The sequence below is a fragment of the Fringilla coelebs genome, assembly GCF_963513975.1.
Source record: "Fringilla coelebs genome assembly, chromosome: 13".
NCBI lineage: Eukaryota > Metazoa > Chordata > Aves > Passeriformes > Fringillidae > Fringilla > Fringilla coelebs.
Genome location: NC_140039.1, coordinates 6160058 through 6177131, shown reverse-complemented (window position 1 = coordinate 6177131; position 17074 = coordinate 6160058). Strand labels below are relative to the sequence as shown.

The following is a 17074-nucleotide window of genomic DNA, read 5'->3' as shown; positions in this document are numbered from 1 at the left end:
GGGGCGACCTCCCCCCCGCCCCCCGGCAGCGGCGAAGCGACCCCTGAGGGCAGCCCCGGCAGGAGCGTGGAGCGGGGGCTGCCGACGCGGCGCCCCCGCTGAGCGCGGGGGGAGGAGAAGCCGCCCCCGCTCGATGAGCGGCGCCCGCCCGCCCGCCGCGCTCTGCCCGGGGACCGGCGGCCGCGGCCGAGCCATCCGGCAGCATGTGGAGTCCCACCGAGGAGGAGAAATACGGCGTGGGTAGGTGCTGCCGCATCCCTCCCCCGCCCCGCTTGCCCCCTCCTCTCCCCGCAGGACCCCGGGGCTCTGTTGTGCGTGTGGGGGGGGGCGGCTGTTCCCCTCCCCCGGGGCCGGCGGTGGTCGCGGCGCTGCCCCTCAGGTGGAGCCGGGATGGGGGCAGCGCTGCCTGCGGGGCTGTGGGGGCTGCCCGGCGCTGCCTCCCCTGCCCTGCCCGCACCGCTGGATGCGCTCTGCGTGTGCTTCGCTTCGCGTTATTTCCCCGAGCGCCGCCGCGGCGACGCGAGAGACAAGCGGAGTTCGGGGGCCCGCGCTGGGGTCGGGATCGCACAAATAATCAGAAAACGAGTTGCTGAGCCCTTAATCTACTTAAGCGCGCGGTTCCCTTTTCCCTGCGTTTCTATCTGCGGAGCGAGGCGATGTGTGGATGGAGTTGGGAAGGGGCCGGCGGCGCCGCGGTGTCTTTAGGGGGCGTCGGTGCTGCACCTGCCCGGCCGCGGGGACGAGGGGGCGGCCGGGCCGGGGGCTGCGGCGGGCCGGGAGCGGGGCCTCTGTGCGTGCGGACTGCGCTGCTTTTTCGTTGTTTTGGGAAATCAGATTTTACAGTCGTCTGGCATCGTGGTTGCTCTAATCTGAGGCTTCACCGTTGGCGGCTTTGGTTTATTATTTTAGCGTGTAAATCCCTGATAAAAGCAGAAACGTTACATCTAATGAAGTGGAAGATACAGAATTTCTTTTACTTCGCTCTTGCTCATTTCGATTTAATTTGTTTTAAACTGTTGATTTGTATTATAATAATAAAAGCTACTACTGCTACCCTGATTAGTTACTTAAACGCCTCATTAAATTTATAGTTATCAGTTGTGCATATTGATTTTTAAGTTCCACAGTGTGCAGTGATGATTGATTTCTACAAAATATTTAAAATAGTATCAACAAATTTGCTACATGATCTGTTCACCGGAACTGTTAAAGTGGGATTTTGGCAATTAACTTGTGAGTAATGAATAGCCTTAATGCCTCTTTGTTAAAATGCTTTCTGTTAATTTAATAATAAAAAACTACTTGTTAATTTTTCATCTTGTACAGCAAATATTTTGCTTAGTACATCCCACTTGTCTTCATAGTAAAGAGAGATGAAGCAAATCACTTTTGTTTAAAAAAAATAAATTCAAATGCAGCATCAGATGAGAACCTGTAAGTGTAGGGTAATAAAAACAAGTGGCAGGAAATAACACCTGGGAGTCGTTGCCTCCAATCCTGTTGCTGTGTCTGTTGGTCACTGGGAGTATATGAAGTTAACAAGCCCTGATACATCCCAGCTGGATGCATTCAGGAATACCAAATTGTTTTGCTGGGGTTTTTTAATGTAGTTGATGCTGTACTTTTTTTCATATCTCATCTGCTGGGCACCTCTGTTACCCTAGGATGAAACCGACTGCTCTAATTGTAATGGATGCTTCTGAAAATAATTATCTGTCTTCCAAATCTTGTTGTTGTCCTTCTGTTTCTGTAGTTGTTTTTCTTTGCCTTGTCATAGGGTTTGATAGGCAGTGTTTGTTTTTGTGTTAGGCCCATGTGCTCAAATAAGAAAATCCTTGTTTTACCTTGATCCAAAAACAGGTGAACTGATTTTTTTTACTCAGATATTTGAAAAGAAAAGCTGGGAAATCTCCAGTCAGGTTGTAAACAAGTCTGGAAGAGGCATGTGGAAGGGAGAGCAGTGAATGAAAACAATTGTGATTTCAATGATGTTCCCTGGGCTGGAGAATATTCCTCTAAGGATGGGGATTTTTCTTTTGCAGACAGCACACCTGTAGGTAGGGCTGAGGTAACAGCAGAGTTGTGCAAGTTTTGGTGATCTCTAGGCAAGCTTTTTTTATTCTTGAGTAGCTTTAATTACTTTTCCTGTAATTGAAATTTGTTGATAATCCTCCAGAGAAGGAAAATAGGTGAAAAATGCTGCTTATACCTGGGGTTTAGTTACTGCAAGTAAGGAGTGGCATTTCAGTTTCTCCAAGGTAGATTTGTCATTTCTGGCTGGAAGGGTAATTTTTGTGTATTTTGAAGCAAATAGTCTGCAGAAAGTGAGGACCTGAGGGTTTGCTGCTGGGAGGTGCACTGGCAAAAAAAAGGGGGGGGAGGGGAGGGGAAATAGCAGTGTAAATTATCCTGATTCCACAAGTAATATGTGCAAAAATAATCTTCTTGGCATGAGTCACTGTTCTGAGCTTATGCCTTTGGGCTTTAGTAGTTTGGGTTTGGTTAGAGCAGTCTCTGTCCAAAAAAACCACTGTGTGTTTTCTCTGTGCTCCTGCTAAACCATGCAAAGTTTCAAGATTTGCCTTTGGGTTAAGGCAGTTATCTTTCTGTCCCTGTTGGTGTAAGCTGAGCGGGATCGGTTTTTCTGCAGCTAGAATACCACAAAGAGGTTTCTGGTGGAACAGAAAGGCACATCTGGGCATCCAAGCCCTAGACATAGCTGTTCTTGTGTACCCAGACAAGGGAAAGTACCATTTAAAGTGGTTCATTCTGATGCTGTTGTCTTTGTTGAAAGTAGGTTGTGCTCTGCTGCCCTACCTGGGTGGCTGGCTCAGAGGTGATAATTCACAGAAACTGATCCTTCAGAGAGACACCACGTTCCCCTCTCAACACCTGGCTATGGAAGGGCTTTGTGTTCCGCACTGGCTTCCAGGGAGCATCAAAGGCATTTCTCCTGTGCTTGCTGGAGCCCTCAGCAGATATTCCTGGCTCTTGGCTGCAGGAGAATATGTGAAATTTCCTGATGGGAACGTTGGTGCCTTTTGGCCAGTTCTGGAGCTCTCTGTACCTACCTGCAATTAAAAGAAGTTTTCGACACTTGCAGTTGTAGAACACTATTGCATTGCCCAGTTCTCATACAAATCACTGCTTGCATCTGCAGCAAAGATATTAAAAGGTTGCTCAGGATATTTCTAAATAAATTAAACACTCTCCTAACAACCTTGAAGATCTTCCTTGATTTTATTTCTCAGCTGCTATGGCAACTACCTGGTAGCTGTTGTGAGTAATTCCCCTCTATTTAGAAATACTTATATTCGGTGCCTATAATCCTAACTCTACTTTTAAAACTTGAGACTTGCTGAAGCAAAGCAGACAGTTCTTCCACAGGTGCTTAAAATGGCCAGTGATGAACACAGTTAATAAAAATTCTGAGCTGATTATTGAAGATAATGCTCTCTAGCCCTCTAGTGTTTTAGTATTTTTAAAGCAGTCTCTGTCTCTAAGAAATTATTTAATAAAGTGATCTGATTAGTTAGTTTAGTCTTAAAAAGCAAATATTAAATATTAATGTATTAAAATAAAAAGTTAAATAGAACTCTAGTAAACAATATTTGGCTATGTAAGAGCTGATTATTTCATTAGGCTGTCAGTTTTTGCTCTTTTATTTTTGTGCAAGGAGCACATTTAGGTGGCTCTCAGAAAAGTTTTTGTTTGGTTGGTTGGTTTTTTTTGTTTTTTAATGTGATTCATGTTGTATCAACAAACCACTTCTTATGGCTGACCATATTAAATATGTATTAAGTAATGGAGGAGAAGGAGAACCTGCCTGCATCAACAGAATCTGTTCTTAGTTTATTCAAAGAATTAGGGTTAAAATCTGTTATTTTAAAATGCTTTTTGAATCTTTATTTTCACTGCTTACTTGATAACAATGAAAAATAATTCCATAACCACAGATACAACTAAACTTTGCCTTGTTCTTACTGAGAAGGGATGGAACATCACAATGTCCTAGTTATGGTTTTGTACTGCAGCTTTTTGATCAGTATCTTAATTTTCATTTTTTCCCCCTTGCCACTAAACCTTGGCTTGCACACTTCCAGTTCATATTTATGCTCGGAAAAACAGGACTGCAGAACTTAAAGTCTTCCTTCCTTCCTCAGGGCTTTTGGCAAAGACCCTGCCTTAGCTGTTCACACAAGAGGCAGCTGCTGAAGGGGGCTGTGAGTGGCACTGTGGTTTCACTCGCTCACTGGAGTGGTTTGTTACAGGTTTAAAAATGAAAAGTTTCAGAGAGGTAGAGAAAAGTCCCTCTCCCAAATTAGGAAAATGCCCATTGTTTGTATGGGAAGCAATATCAATCCTTGCATCAGGTGCTGTGTTAGGAAAATGAAATAGGTTATATTTCATTTTCTCTCCTGTGTCCCTGTGCCAGGGGATGTAATTGTCTGGCAGCAGGAGGGAGGTGACTAAGGATATTCTTCAGGGATCTGTTTTGGAACCAAAGCTACGTGCATGGATGCACTTTAAAATCTTCTGTGCTCCACTGCTTTGGGAAGTGCTGCTGGTACCTGGGGACTTGCTCAGGAAAATGGGATGATCCAGGGACTGGGGTAATTTCCATTCAGTACTTTGCTCCTAAGGGCCTTTTTTTTAACCTGTAGGCCTTAAAAATGAGCAAAGGGATCATAAAGGAAATGTATATGTGTTATTTAACTGGATGGGAAATGAATCACACCTTGAAATGTCTCTGGAAAAGAGCAGCTCCCAAGATGCACCTGATGGGATACTATCATATAGACAGGAGAGGTTACTGAAGTGTCATTAAATGTGGTGGGCAACTTCAGCTCCAGAGTAGGGTAAATCTGGAATTCTGTGGGTGCTGATAGAACTTGGAGATTATATGTCCTCTTTTGGGTAAGAGATTAATATCGTTTGGCTTGTCTATCCTAGAAAAGACTAAGCCAAAGATATTGGTTAGACCAGCTCTCATGAAGAGCTCATTTGCAGAACTGGATGAGAATTAACCTGTAAGATATCACTACTGTGAGATTATCTAAATACCAGTTGTCCACAAATGCATTTGCAATAGAAATTAGCCAAAACTTTCTAAATACAGGAAGAATGAAGTTGAGAAGCAAATTGCTCACAAAGGCAAGATGTGAGATGTGTATGTTTAACAGTTCATTGCATGGTTTGTATGGGTATGTGGGGATGATCCTGCAGTAAGAAGTGACAGCAGTGAAATATGGGGTTCAAATTTGGATGATTTGATGGGTTTTGGAGCAATTTTCTCAATTTCTTTGTTAATGTGCTGTATTAAATATTCAGTTAAGACCGGCAGGACTTCAGCCACTGGCCAGTAAGGTGGGGGCAAAAGCACTTTCTCCCCGAGCTTATCCCCAGCACAGAAGGGATTTTGTTTTTAGAATGATTTTCTAAGGGTGGAAACATTTTGATATTCAGGCTTTCTGTCCTCACCTAACAATACATCCAGTAACAAGAGACATTTGATGATGTGAGTTGGCAATCTTGGACAACTTTTCCTCCATGTTTAATGGAAATAGCGTTGGGTGGGGAAGAACTTGAAATTGGAATTTCTGGGCATAGTAGTGCAAATTAAAAGCTTCTGACTAGCTGAAAAAAAAAAAGGTGAATCAGGTTCTGTCAGGTGTTGTGTGCTTTGAGTTTAAATTCATTGTTCAAGTGTTCAGAGTGAAATTAGTGGAAATTTAAAATTTTACTTTTGAACCATTTAAGGGATAGAAGGTTGGTGTGTGAGTATGGGGTGATGGTGCAGGTTGTGGTTTGCAGCTGTATGTGGGAATAGAGGAAGGATGACTTTTTATTAGTCCTCTGAAAGCAGCTTCCTTAGGGCACAGTCAGTAGCATAGCTCAGCTGGACTTGGGTCCCACTACCCTTGCAAAGCCTTTTTTGCAGCAGTTCTGCCCTTAACAAGTCAGACTCCAATGCAGACATCAGGGAAACGTGTAAGGACTATTACCAGAATTTTTAATTAGAAAATTCTCTACCACATGTTTGCTGGCATTTCAAAACCCACAAGAGGGGGATGATTGGGAATGAGGAAGTGTTCTGTGTTCATATGCACAGTGACATGTAGATAGACAAGCTTTTATGATTAACACATTAAATAGTTATTTGGAAATGGTTCTCATACAGAAGAGCTGTAACTGCCTGATGGGACCAACAACTGGTGTTATTGGTGGCCATATGTATTCCATAGATTTGTTCTCTTGAGAAACAGGAACACTTTTCAGATGTGGGTGTGAAAACACCAAAGAATGGGAAGTCTGTGGAAAATTATTTAGCTCTTGAAGAGACTGATGCAACTTTTCCCTCCTTCTCCAGAGAAATTATTTTTTAAATTTGTGTGGTTACTAAGTTTGTTGTGTTCTTCTCTCAGCTGTGCTATGCACTTAGGAAGAGGCCAAAGGAAGCACACCATGGGATCTTATTCCAAAACCAATTGTGATTGACAGTGGTCTTTCCACTGATTGTTTTTAATTTATGCATCAACCTTAATCTCACAACATTTTTCACCTTGTTCTGTTTCAAATTCTGTCTGCTCACTGAACCTCAGGGCAAATACAAAATATATCACTCAAGTGTGTGATAAAATCAAGCCTCTGTTCAAGTTTTTCCATGTCAAAATAAAGTTTGTGTGGTCTCCTGAGATCCTGAAAACATCTCTAAAGATTTTTTGGCCATAATTCCTTCCTCTCAGCCATGTTTTAGTGTTTGTTCAAACTATAAGTCCTTAGTCCAAACTTAGGGAATATATTTGGAAGGCAGGGAACTGAGGCTTTGAGCAGACTGAGTGCTTTCCAGTGCAGTTGTGAGGTGATTACTTATTCCAGGGATAAGACTTCCCTCTGTCCCTCTTCAGCTTTTAACTACTTTTTCTTTTCTTGTGTCTTTCTGGATATTAAGCCTTAAGAAAAGCTTATGACAAGTGGTGCCAGCTAACTTTTTGTGATTAAAAGCAGGCCTTTGTGCTTTCAGAGGTGAGCTGGTGTTTTCTGAAACATCTAGACAAACCTTTATTTTTATTTCAGTGCAAGGAATCTTGGGCACTAAATGCTTTTAGTGTTGGCAGTAGGCAATTGATGGAATGGTGAATTATTTTATTTTCTTTCTGTTGAATGTAAGTCCCTGAGCTACCCAAGGTGCCAGAGTGTAGCACAGAGTGCTTTGGCAGGTGCCTCACTGTTCTGGAAACTTCTTGTACTTGTGTTTTTGAGCAGCAGGGCCCTTCTTCCCTCTGAAAATGTTTATGAACAAGATGTTTATGGGAACCTGCACTTTTAGTCTTCTGAACCTGATAAAGGAACCCTTGAATTCATGTCAGAGAAACCCAGAACTGTGAAATAGAAGGCAGTTGCAAGTGATATATGACTGTTTGGGTGACAGTGCACATGGTCCTTTGCCTTGCTGGGGTGGGAGCTGGCTGGGCTGCCCAAACAAGTGGTGAAGGGAGCAGAGAGCCTTTCATAGGAGAGTATCTCAGACAGTGCTGGATACTCCCTGTAGGGAGCAATGTCTGTTTCCAGTAACTGAGTCTGGATGTGGGGGGATAGGAGGAGATGTTTCTGTTTCACCCACCTCTTCCTTTGTGGAGAAAAATGCCTGTGGAAGTGTCTGCAGAAAGCTGCCTTCTTCACCTAGGCACTGCTTTGGGTACGTGTGGCTGTGTTAAATGGACAGAGTGTAGGCTCAGGTGAGAAAGTTTCAGCCAGAGTGGGACAAGTAATCCAAAAATATGAATTACTGGAAAAAAGGGTTACTGAAAACTGTGGTTTGAACTTTGGTGCATCTTTTTGTTTTGTTTCTCTAAATGCTCATGATCTGAATGATTGGTGGCCTGAATTTTGATAAACCGAAGATACAACAGTGTAGTTCTGCTGGACCTGTTAGAGCAGGATGAATATTTTTGTGAGGTAATTTTGCCCTGACATCTGCTGTTGCTGTACAGAATGGAGCTGGACACTGCCTGTGGGCCTGGCGTGATGGGAGATGAGGGGAATCCTCTCTGTGCTTGTGCCTCTGTTTAAAGGTGATGCTGTGAGGCCATTCCTCCAGCAGGCACTTGTTAGAGTAGGAGGAGCTGTCCTGGGACCTGGAAAGGTCCTGGCCCTGCTGTGTGTGCAGAGCATTCACTGGAAACCTGCCTGCTGGGGAAGCTGCCCTGGCACAGCACAGTGATCTGCATCCACCCATCCACCATCCTCCTGCCTGCTACTTCAGCTCAGCCCTTCCCAGTGCACTCATCTGAGGGGAGGGGCCACTTGTTTTTCTTTTTAACAGATAAGTGTTTGGAAATCTCTGTGGTCCAAGGGGTTTATGCTAAGGAAGATTGTGTTTCAGGCACAGAAACAGATTCTGTTTGGACTCTGGGGCAGAGGAGGTAGAAAATAGGCTTCTCTCTCTTTCTTCAATACAGCAAGGCCCCAAACTGCAACTACTGATCTTGTTGGGTTTGTTTGGTTGGTTTCATTTTGGCTTTTTCTCCTCCACTTCTGGAGTGACTGTATTTCTGGCAGAAGACCACATTCTCCTTTTAATAGGGGAAAATAGTTTATTAAATAAATAAATTATAATAATAATACCACCACCTGTATGGAGGACACAAAAAGGGAAAAGGAGGATTTCCCCAACATCTCAGATGATGCTGATAGCATTAAATAATGCATGTTTACTTCAGTAAAGATTGGAAGACTTAAAAATCGTGAAAAGAAAGCATTTTCAATTTTGTCAGTCAAATGCTTTTTTTCTTTTTTTTTTTTTTGTATTTTAGTTGCAAACCAAAAAAGTCAAAGTTCTTATGGGTGGATTGACAGGTTTTATAGATGTCTTCAGCAGAGTTCTTGTGTAGCAGCCAGTACAGGCTGACTCTATAAATAGAGTTTTTAGCTAAAATGCAGGAGCTGTATGCTGGTAAATATACTTTTATAAATCTGGCCTATTTTCCCTTCCTGCTGCTCATTGAAAATGTGCAAACTGACCATAAATGCCCATGTAGCTTTAAAGTGTTAAGAACTTATTTAACAGATAGGTGGGAGATCTGAAAGTGTCATGCTGTAGCCTGTGCAGAATGGGGCAGGCTGGAAGGTGCTGTGGGGTGATCCCTGAGGTTTTGCATATGTGAACATGAGCCAGTGGTGTTCTCCTGTGGGCAGCTGCATCCCTGGTTGTGTTCCTGGGCACCAGCATGGTGATGGAAATGCTCTCTTCCTCCTTTAGTTGCTCTGGGGCTGCACCTCGCAGTACGAGGGGTGAGGTGAGAAGGTGGGAACACAGGGAGAGAGGAGGGTCTGTAAGATCCAGGGTGGTACAGCCTGGGAAGTGGAGCAGGGTAAAGGGTTGGCTCATGGATAGCTGCTGTCCAGGGAGGTGCAGAGAAGACAGGGCCAGGCACTTCTCAGAGCTGCAGGGTGAAAGGAGGAGCCGCAGAGTTGAATTCCAGTCAGGGACAGTGATTCCCACAGTTCATGTGGGAAAGCCCTGGAGCAGGGTGCCTGGAGAGGTGGTGCAATCTCCACCCTCCAGGAGAGTCAAAACTTGATTGGTTTCTTACCTTGCTCCTGCTGTTGAACAGTTAAGTGTTCAACAGGCTCACGTTTGCAGCCTGTGGAATGCAGCAGTGCAGAGCAGCTCCTCACCTCTCTGGGCAGAGCGTGCCCAGTTCTCTTTGCCAGCTGGGTGTTGGAAAGAGGGAGAAGGTTTCAGAAACTGAAACAGCCTTTGCTCTCTTTAAAAGGGAGAAAAAGCCTGCTGCATTCGCTTCCTGCATAGAGGGAATGATGTATGGGTGAATGAGCTGATGGAATAGAGTGACAGGAAGAGGATGAAGTAACAGGATAGATCCTTGCAATGCTGGGAGCTCAAGACCAGTTCCTTAACGCAGCTAAAGCACTGGACAACGCTGTGGGTTTTGGTCCGTTCCTTCTCTCCCACCTCCTGCCACCAGGACGTGCAAAACTATTTTAAACAGCTCATGATTTTTGAGCCCATCTCTATTTTTATCTTGGAGGGCAGGGGAAGGATGCTTGCAATCCTTTGCTCTGCTACTGAATGATCACCTTTCTTCTCAGGCATCTGTTTCTTTTTTTGCAGGAATATTGTCCTGGTGCTGGTATGACTCAGTAGAAAGAGGCGGTGTTGCTAGGCAGCGGGTGAGCACTTTGCAGATGCCATGTGATGGCAGTAAGCTGCCTTGGAATAATCCATTGGTGGCAGTATTCCTGGCTGAGGTTCTGTACTGCACAAAGAAAGAAGCATCTCTGACAGGAGCAGATGCTGCCTAGCAACTGCCACTGCTCCCCGGGCAGCCTGAAATACCTTCACTTAATTGTACTGTAATTTTGGCAATACACAGGACCCAAAGTGTAACGCCTTGCTTTCAGTTCTGAGGTGTATTCTTCTTCATTGAGATTTGGCATAAAAGTTCATAAAGACCCTTAATAAGGTCAAAAAAATTTAGCCCTCTTCTAAATCATGTCTTTTGTTTAATCTGTACTCTCCGATTGTAATGTTTGGATGGCTTTTAATCAGCTTTTGATAATCTTTTTTGTGTGTGTGTATTACATTAGTGCCTGGCAATTCCAATCGGATTAGAGCCCTGTTCTGTGTCATGTGTACCCGTGCACTCTGCAAGAAATGCCCCTTCTGCAAAAACTTCATGTTTTATTTGGGTTTTTAAGGTGTAACTGGATATATCCTCTTCCATATTTAAATTATTCATGTTGTCATCTTGCTTAAACACAGGATTGTTTTAGAAGTGCTGGACCTGGGGTCTGTTCCCTGTATTCTTTGTGGATGTACTTACTGAATGAGGCCTGGACTTGCAAATAAATCTGCAAGTCTCAGATTCATTTCTGGCAAATAATTGAAACCCTCACCCACAATTAATAATTTAAATACTTGGAAGGTGTATTGTGAGGGTGAAAACATTATTGTAGGTATTTGTAAAATAAAATGGAAATGTTTTTCTTTTCATTTCCTCATGGTTCTGCTCCCTTGTCAAATATTATCAGACTCTAACTGTGCAGTATATGAAGCTGCCAGGTTTAATCAAGCAGTTCCACAAAGGAAAAAATTAATAATGTTGGCCTTTTATTTTGTTTTAAAAATGTGAAAGGATTTTTTTCATCATAAACTACATCTTGTTATTTTAAATTATTAAACCCACAATTTTCTGTGTTCAAGAACTTCTCCTTTTTGCTGGGAAAAGGTTTGTGGTTCTGAGAGAGGCTCAGACTGGAAGGTATGGGGAGGTTTGCAAGTATTAATTAATTCAGTGCTGCCCGTAGGCGTGGTTGTGCAACACAGTTGCCTCGCAGAAAGGTAAAGCTAAATCTCGCCTCTCTCTTGTCCTCTGTGGGATAATTTGTGTCACTGCTGGTTTTCCTGCCCAGTCATCCTGCCCTAGCCTGGAGACTGTTCCCTCTGCCATCCCTAAATGCAAAAAATCCACATCTGCTCTTCTTGGAAAATACATTATTAAGCAAAGGTAGCTTAGAAAATTCTCAAAACACAAATACCATGGAGTGGAAGAATAAAAATTGTTGGCTCACTTGTTTAATACCATTCCTGGGAGCGCTTGTGACACAGGAGCCAAGCAAGTGAACCCCCATTTCTGTGTGATGGAAGAGACGTGTGGAGTTCTGGGCTGATGGGGCTGTTAAAAGTGGATGTGGTTCCACAACATTTGGGTGGCTCCAGAGAAGAAAATGTATAGAAAATGCTACTAAATACATATATAAAATTAATACAAATAAAAACCTTCTTTTAGGAAGGCCCAGTCCACAGCTGTCTCAAGTTGGAGGAAGGCAAATCCTTGCCCTTTTCTAATACCCTTCATTCCCCTCCTTGTTTTAGCTTCTGTTAGGGAAAAGGTGTTGGATTTAGAGCCATCTTTGGTCTCACCCGGTGACTTTTGGGTTACATGGAGCCTTTATTATCACCTGGGTGTTATAGGGAAGAAAATAAAGTTTATCTTATTCAGCTCTTGAACTTAGCATATATTCTGTCATACTAGACACTTTTAATAGTCAGATTAATTGGAAAAATTATTTTAGGGAAAGATACGTGCTCATCATAATATTAGTTTATCAGTTTGGAGTAATTACATTATTTTCTTAAATATTAAATACTAGATAATTTAATATTGATCTAGTATTTAATTCAATCTTTAATACTAACCAATCTAAATCAATCTTAAGCTCAGAGATTGACTTGTGTTCTGTGTTAGCTGGTGACAATGAGTAGCAGTTGAATACAAAATGCTGTATAAGGACTGTGAAATTTCAGAGTTTGTGTTTACCCTCAGTAAACACATACTCCAAATTCTTAGCTGGTATGAAAGAGGTGTGAGTTTAAAACATGCTTATGTGTTATAAAGCATAAATTACACCATCAGAGAACTTGGGAACTTTGACGTTTGTAGCACAGAGCACAATTCAGTGTCTGCTTGGTGTGATTATACCTTGTCAAGGTATTTTGGGTATGGAGCAATACAGCTGCAGCTGTGCCTCTCCCATGTGTTCTCCCTGCCATTCCTCCTGGAATGGGTTTGCTTGAAGATCTACTGAGGGATGGTCAGTGCATTATCTGAATAACTGAAAGCCAAGTGTAGTACACTCAGTAATTTTTTATAAAAATTAAATTACTTTAATTTTTAGCTTTAAAATACTTTAACCTGTTCTGCAAGTGTCATCTAAAAATATTGCAGGCTACCAGAATTTTAATAAGGCAGATGATAATATTAACAATGAATTGAGAATTGGAAAAAACTGTTGCGAAGTCCAAGAAGATCTGTCTGTTGTAAATGGAGATGTGTTGAAAATTCACGAAATTACAATTTTCACCCCCAAATGAACCCATAGAGTCCATTAAATCATGGCCTTACCAACATCTTATGATAAAGAAAAATCAAAATGTGGTTTAGCATATTGGATCTGTTCCTCTAGCAATGATTTCTATTGTGGATGTGAAAATCTGGGAAATAAATAGTAATTTTTAAAAGCCCAATTTAATGATTTAGAGACACAGTTTAGATTTGAAGAAGGAAAAAGAAACAATGTAAACATGGAAAGCTCTTGAACTGATTTTGTTTCTCAGCCCTCACTTAAATAAGTTCTTCTGATTTTCATTGTTACATCTTGGACAGTGAGGAGGGAAAGGGCTCTGTTCCTTTGTGAAAATAAACAAATTACTCATGAGCTGAACTGATATTATGTAGTGTAAATAGAACATTATGCAAGATCAAAATATTTTTGTAGTCTTCAGTGAAATGTGTAGAAATAGGTTAAAAAAATAAGCAAGTACATGGGAAGGCATATAGCCCTGTCAGTTCATTGCATAACTTGGAGTAAATGCTAAGAAAAAAAAAGATGTTTTAAGGGGAGAAGCAGCTGGATGTGTTGGGCTGGGTAATTCTCTGGCGTTTCCCTGGTGTTGTCCTGGGTTTTCCCACTGTTGATGTGACAAATGTGGCACATTTCTATTACTGTTGTTATCAGGGCATTGGCATCCATGTGAGAAGAGAAATGATCAGTGGCATCATTGCAGCCCAGGTGAGACTGGGTGGGCAGGTTGGGACACGGGAACCTGAATTGGTAAGAATTAGAAGAGCAAGATACATTTAAATTATATCACCGCAAAAATGAAACCACCTGTGTGGCTGGCAGCAGAAAGCAACAATGACCCAGGTGAAATGTGTTTCAGCATTTCTCTGTGAGTTGTGCCCTCCTCTTTGCCATCCTGGTGTTCAGATGAGGTCCCAAAGCAGTCACTAGCACAGGACAGCAGAGCTCAGGCGGTGACTCCTTGATAATCGCAGCCCCGGTGTCCTGTCCTGGCCGTGGCTGCAGTGGGGTGGAGCTTTCCCCAGGCTCCGCTGCTTCCTGGGACCTTGCAGAGCCGAGGGTGGGGCACATCCATGGATTTGTCTGTTGGCCTTGGAGCTTGAATGGTTATTTAATTTCTGTCACCCACAGAATCTCATGAGGAGTTTCACAGTTTGTGCACTGTGTGGAAAAGTACTTTAATTAAGTTCTGAACTCTGCTGCTTCATTTGACACTGCTCTGCTTTTTGAACTGGAAGAGGAGGATAGCAACAGTTCCCTGTGCACCTTCTGTCTGCACCCCTCTCCACTCTTTCAGCCTTCCTGGTACAGAAGTCCTGTCTTGGTTAACAATCAATCACATTAAAGTCCTTATTCAGTCCTTGCTATGTTCTTTGTCACTTCTTTCTACCTGTTCTTATGCTGTTCAGTCCTTTTTGGCAAAGGGGAGAACTGGCACATGGGGTTCATTGGGAATTTTATGCAGTACTGTGGGTAATGGTGTCTTCCCTTTCTCCCCAAGACAATATTCTGTATGATGTGGGTTGGTCTCTGACAGTGGCTGAGCACTGAATTTTATGGTAAGACCTTTGACATTCCAGGGTTCCACTCAGTGTGGCACTAGCAAGGGAGGAGATGATGATTTCGTGTGTGAGGTGAGGATGAACAATCCTTGTGGAATGGCACACAGGTGAACTGAACACTGCTCATCTGCCAGTTCTGCTTGTGGAGCTTGGGTCCATCTATAGCTCTTTGTTACTCTGAATAGCCTGAGTGGCCTTATAAACTTTGTAGCTTCTCTAAACACTGAGCTTTTTTGAATTATTTAAGAATACTTGAAACAGGAAAGATTCCAGTAGAGATCCCCTCAGAGCTTGCTGCTCAATCTGTCCTCACTGAGAAAAATGGCTCTTTTATTTCACATCACTTTGCTGATTATTTATCTGTGCAAACACCTTCCCCTTAATCACAGCCAAGTACAGTTTCTTCAAGAGCTATTGACAGGGGCTGTTTGAGATCATAGTTTGTAAAAGCTCCTGAATTGTATCAATTGGATTGTCTTTGTTCACACAGCAAGGAGATGCTTTAGGTGGAGCACAGGAGGAATCAAAGGTGTGCAAAGATGCATTGGCTTAACAAGTCCTGGTTATCTTTTCATGCAGTTTCTCTGCTGCTGATGCCTTGCAATGCAGCTGTTTATATTATACTGTGTCAGGGCATATCCACGGGCAAGGCAAAATCTGCCATCTCCTGGACCCTTGACTTTTGAAACAATTATACCAATGCCATCTGTTCTTATATGTGTACCCCACAATCCCTTCGTATGTTCTGGTACAGCATGAGAGTCAGTGCCTGTGTGAGCTGGTTTGTGCCTTTCTTACTGATAAGTTCCAGAGGGGAAGAGGGAAGGATTTCCTTCGCTGTGGTCCACTTTAAGTACCACAGATAAGGGACTTCAGTCTTGGAGATAATTCCTGGATCACATGGCATGTGGTGCTTTTTCAAAGCTTTCCTCTTTGGCAAGTGTTGGCTGTAACTGCTGGCTGAAATGACTTTGTGAGGGGAACTATGACCTCCTTATAGAGCTGAATGATAGCAAGGGGCTTCATATCTGAAAATGGATATTAAATATTTCAGCAGTGTGTCCTGGAGTCCAAGAGGGATCAGTCAGATCTGTAAACTGGTGGGTAAAAGCTGAGCTTTGTGCCTGTTTTGATGGTGTGTTACTTGTGTGTTCTGGTGACTGAGGATGTGGATCTTGTAAGAAATGATGGAAGCTTATGGATTGATGGACAGTTTGTAGGTGATCATGTAGAGTAAAGAATTTCTCTGTGGAAAGGAAAGAAATCAGTTTTGAGAGTCCTCTCTGTAAATGGTTTTCTTCAGAATAGTTGAATTACTCTGCATTTGTCATTTATATTTGTGATCATATTTTTCAAATAAAGATGCTAAGAACTGTGTACCTAAAAGGCACTCTATAAATAAGATTGTCTTACATAATGCATTTTTAGCTTAACAAATGAGTAAGATCCATAACTTTTTTGGAAGTAATTGTTGGAATAATAAATCAAACTATAAAAGAGCCTTAAATTTCTATGATTCTGTCATAATCAGGAGTTGTTTTTACAATTCTTTTTTATTTCAGAAGTGTTAAATTTTGTTCTTGTTACACAGTTTAGCAAGACAGTTTGGTCTATTGGGTCAGTTTGCTTGGATACTTTAATTTTTCCTGACTTCGATTTAGTGTGGCTGGAAAATCATTTACTCTTGAGATTTGTCTTCCACTGTTTCAATAATACCTCTATTGCTATTCACCAGTCCTACGGATTGATTATTAAAATTGTCAAACAGAAGAGACTAACATCATTTATTGATGATTACAAAAGGAATTCAATTCAATGCTGTTGTATTGAGAATGAAGGGGGACTGTTACTTTTGTATGAGAATTAATTTTCTAATTGAGTATGATCACCAAGATTGTATCTAGAGCTGATGGAATCAGTTAATTTCTGTTTTGTAATTTTTGCTTATTTAGTATTTTTTTTGAGTGAAGTAGACCTAAGAAAAGAGCTTTGTTTTTCTTGTGAACAGAGTGCTCTGAATTCTGAAGAGCCAGTTACATATTGTAGAGTCGTTCTGTCAGATGTTCTTTGTGTGACCAGTAGAATCCTATTAAAAATGGACAGTTTGTATCTGTAAACTAGCACATCAATTAGAATTACTTTCTGTAAGGCTAAATATAGTAAAGTCACCATTCTTGACCATATTTTAAAAAATTACTCTATCAGCAATTGAAAAAAACCTTGGTACTATCTTTTCCTGGTACCTTTCCTTTAGCTTTTATTCCAAACTCACCTGTATTATTACATAATAGGCAGATATTTGACGGCCAAACAATGGGTAATTTCTTTCCCAGCTGCATCCTTGATTCAGTAGCTTTAATATAGTAAATAATTGTCTTAGGAAGTCAGCTGCTGTTTGTTAATTCAGAGCTTCTAATGCAATGTTAGCATGCAATAATGCTTTTCAGAGTTACTGTTTCTTGTTGGGCTTGGCTGAGTAAGACCAGTCGAGTTGTTTTTCCTCCATGATTTAACTTTTCTATTGTCTACAACCAGTAACACCCACATGTTCTATGGCTGGTATCTCTGTCATGAGATCCATGGCATGTTCAGAAAAGATGGAAATGGTCTGGAAACTGGCTTTT

The 17074-nt window shown here is 42.0% G+C and overlaps 1 protein-coding gene across 1 annotated transcript in view; it reads left to right on the top strand.

The window, feature by feature from the left end:
* Window positions 1–203: 203 nt before the first annotated feature.
* The window catches only part of DOCK3 (dedicator of cytokinesis 3), a gene marked incomplete at both ends in the record, with an annotated part of 180583 nt that continues 163712 nt past the window's right edge, over window positions 204–17074 (top strand). The window contains one exon of the mRNA XM_084214222.1: window positions 204–240. Coding sequence (XP_084070348.1) covers window positions 204–240 — 37 coding nt within the window. The remainder of the gene's footprint in view (window positions 241–17074) is intronic.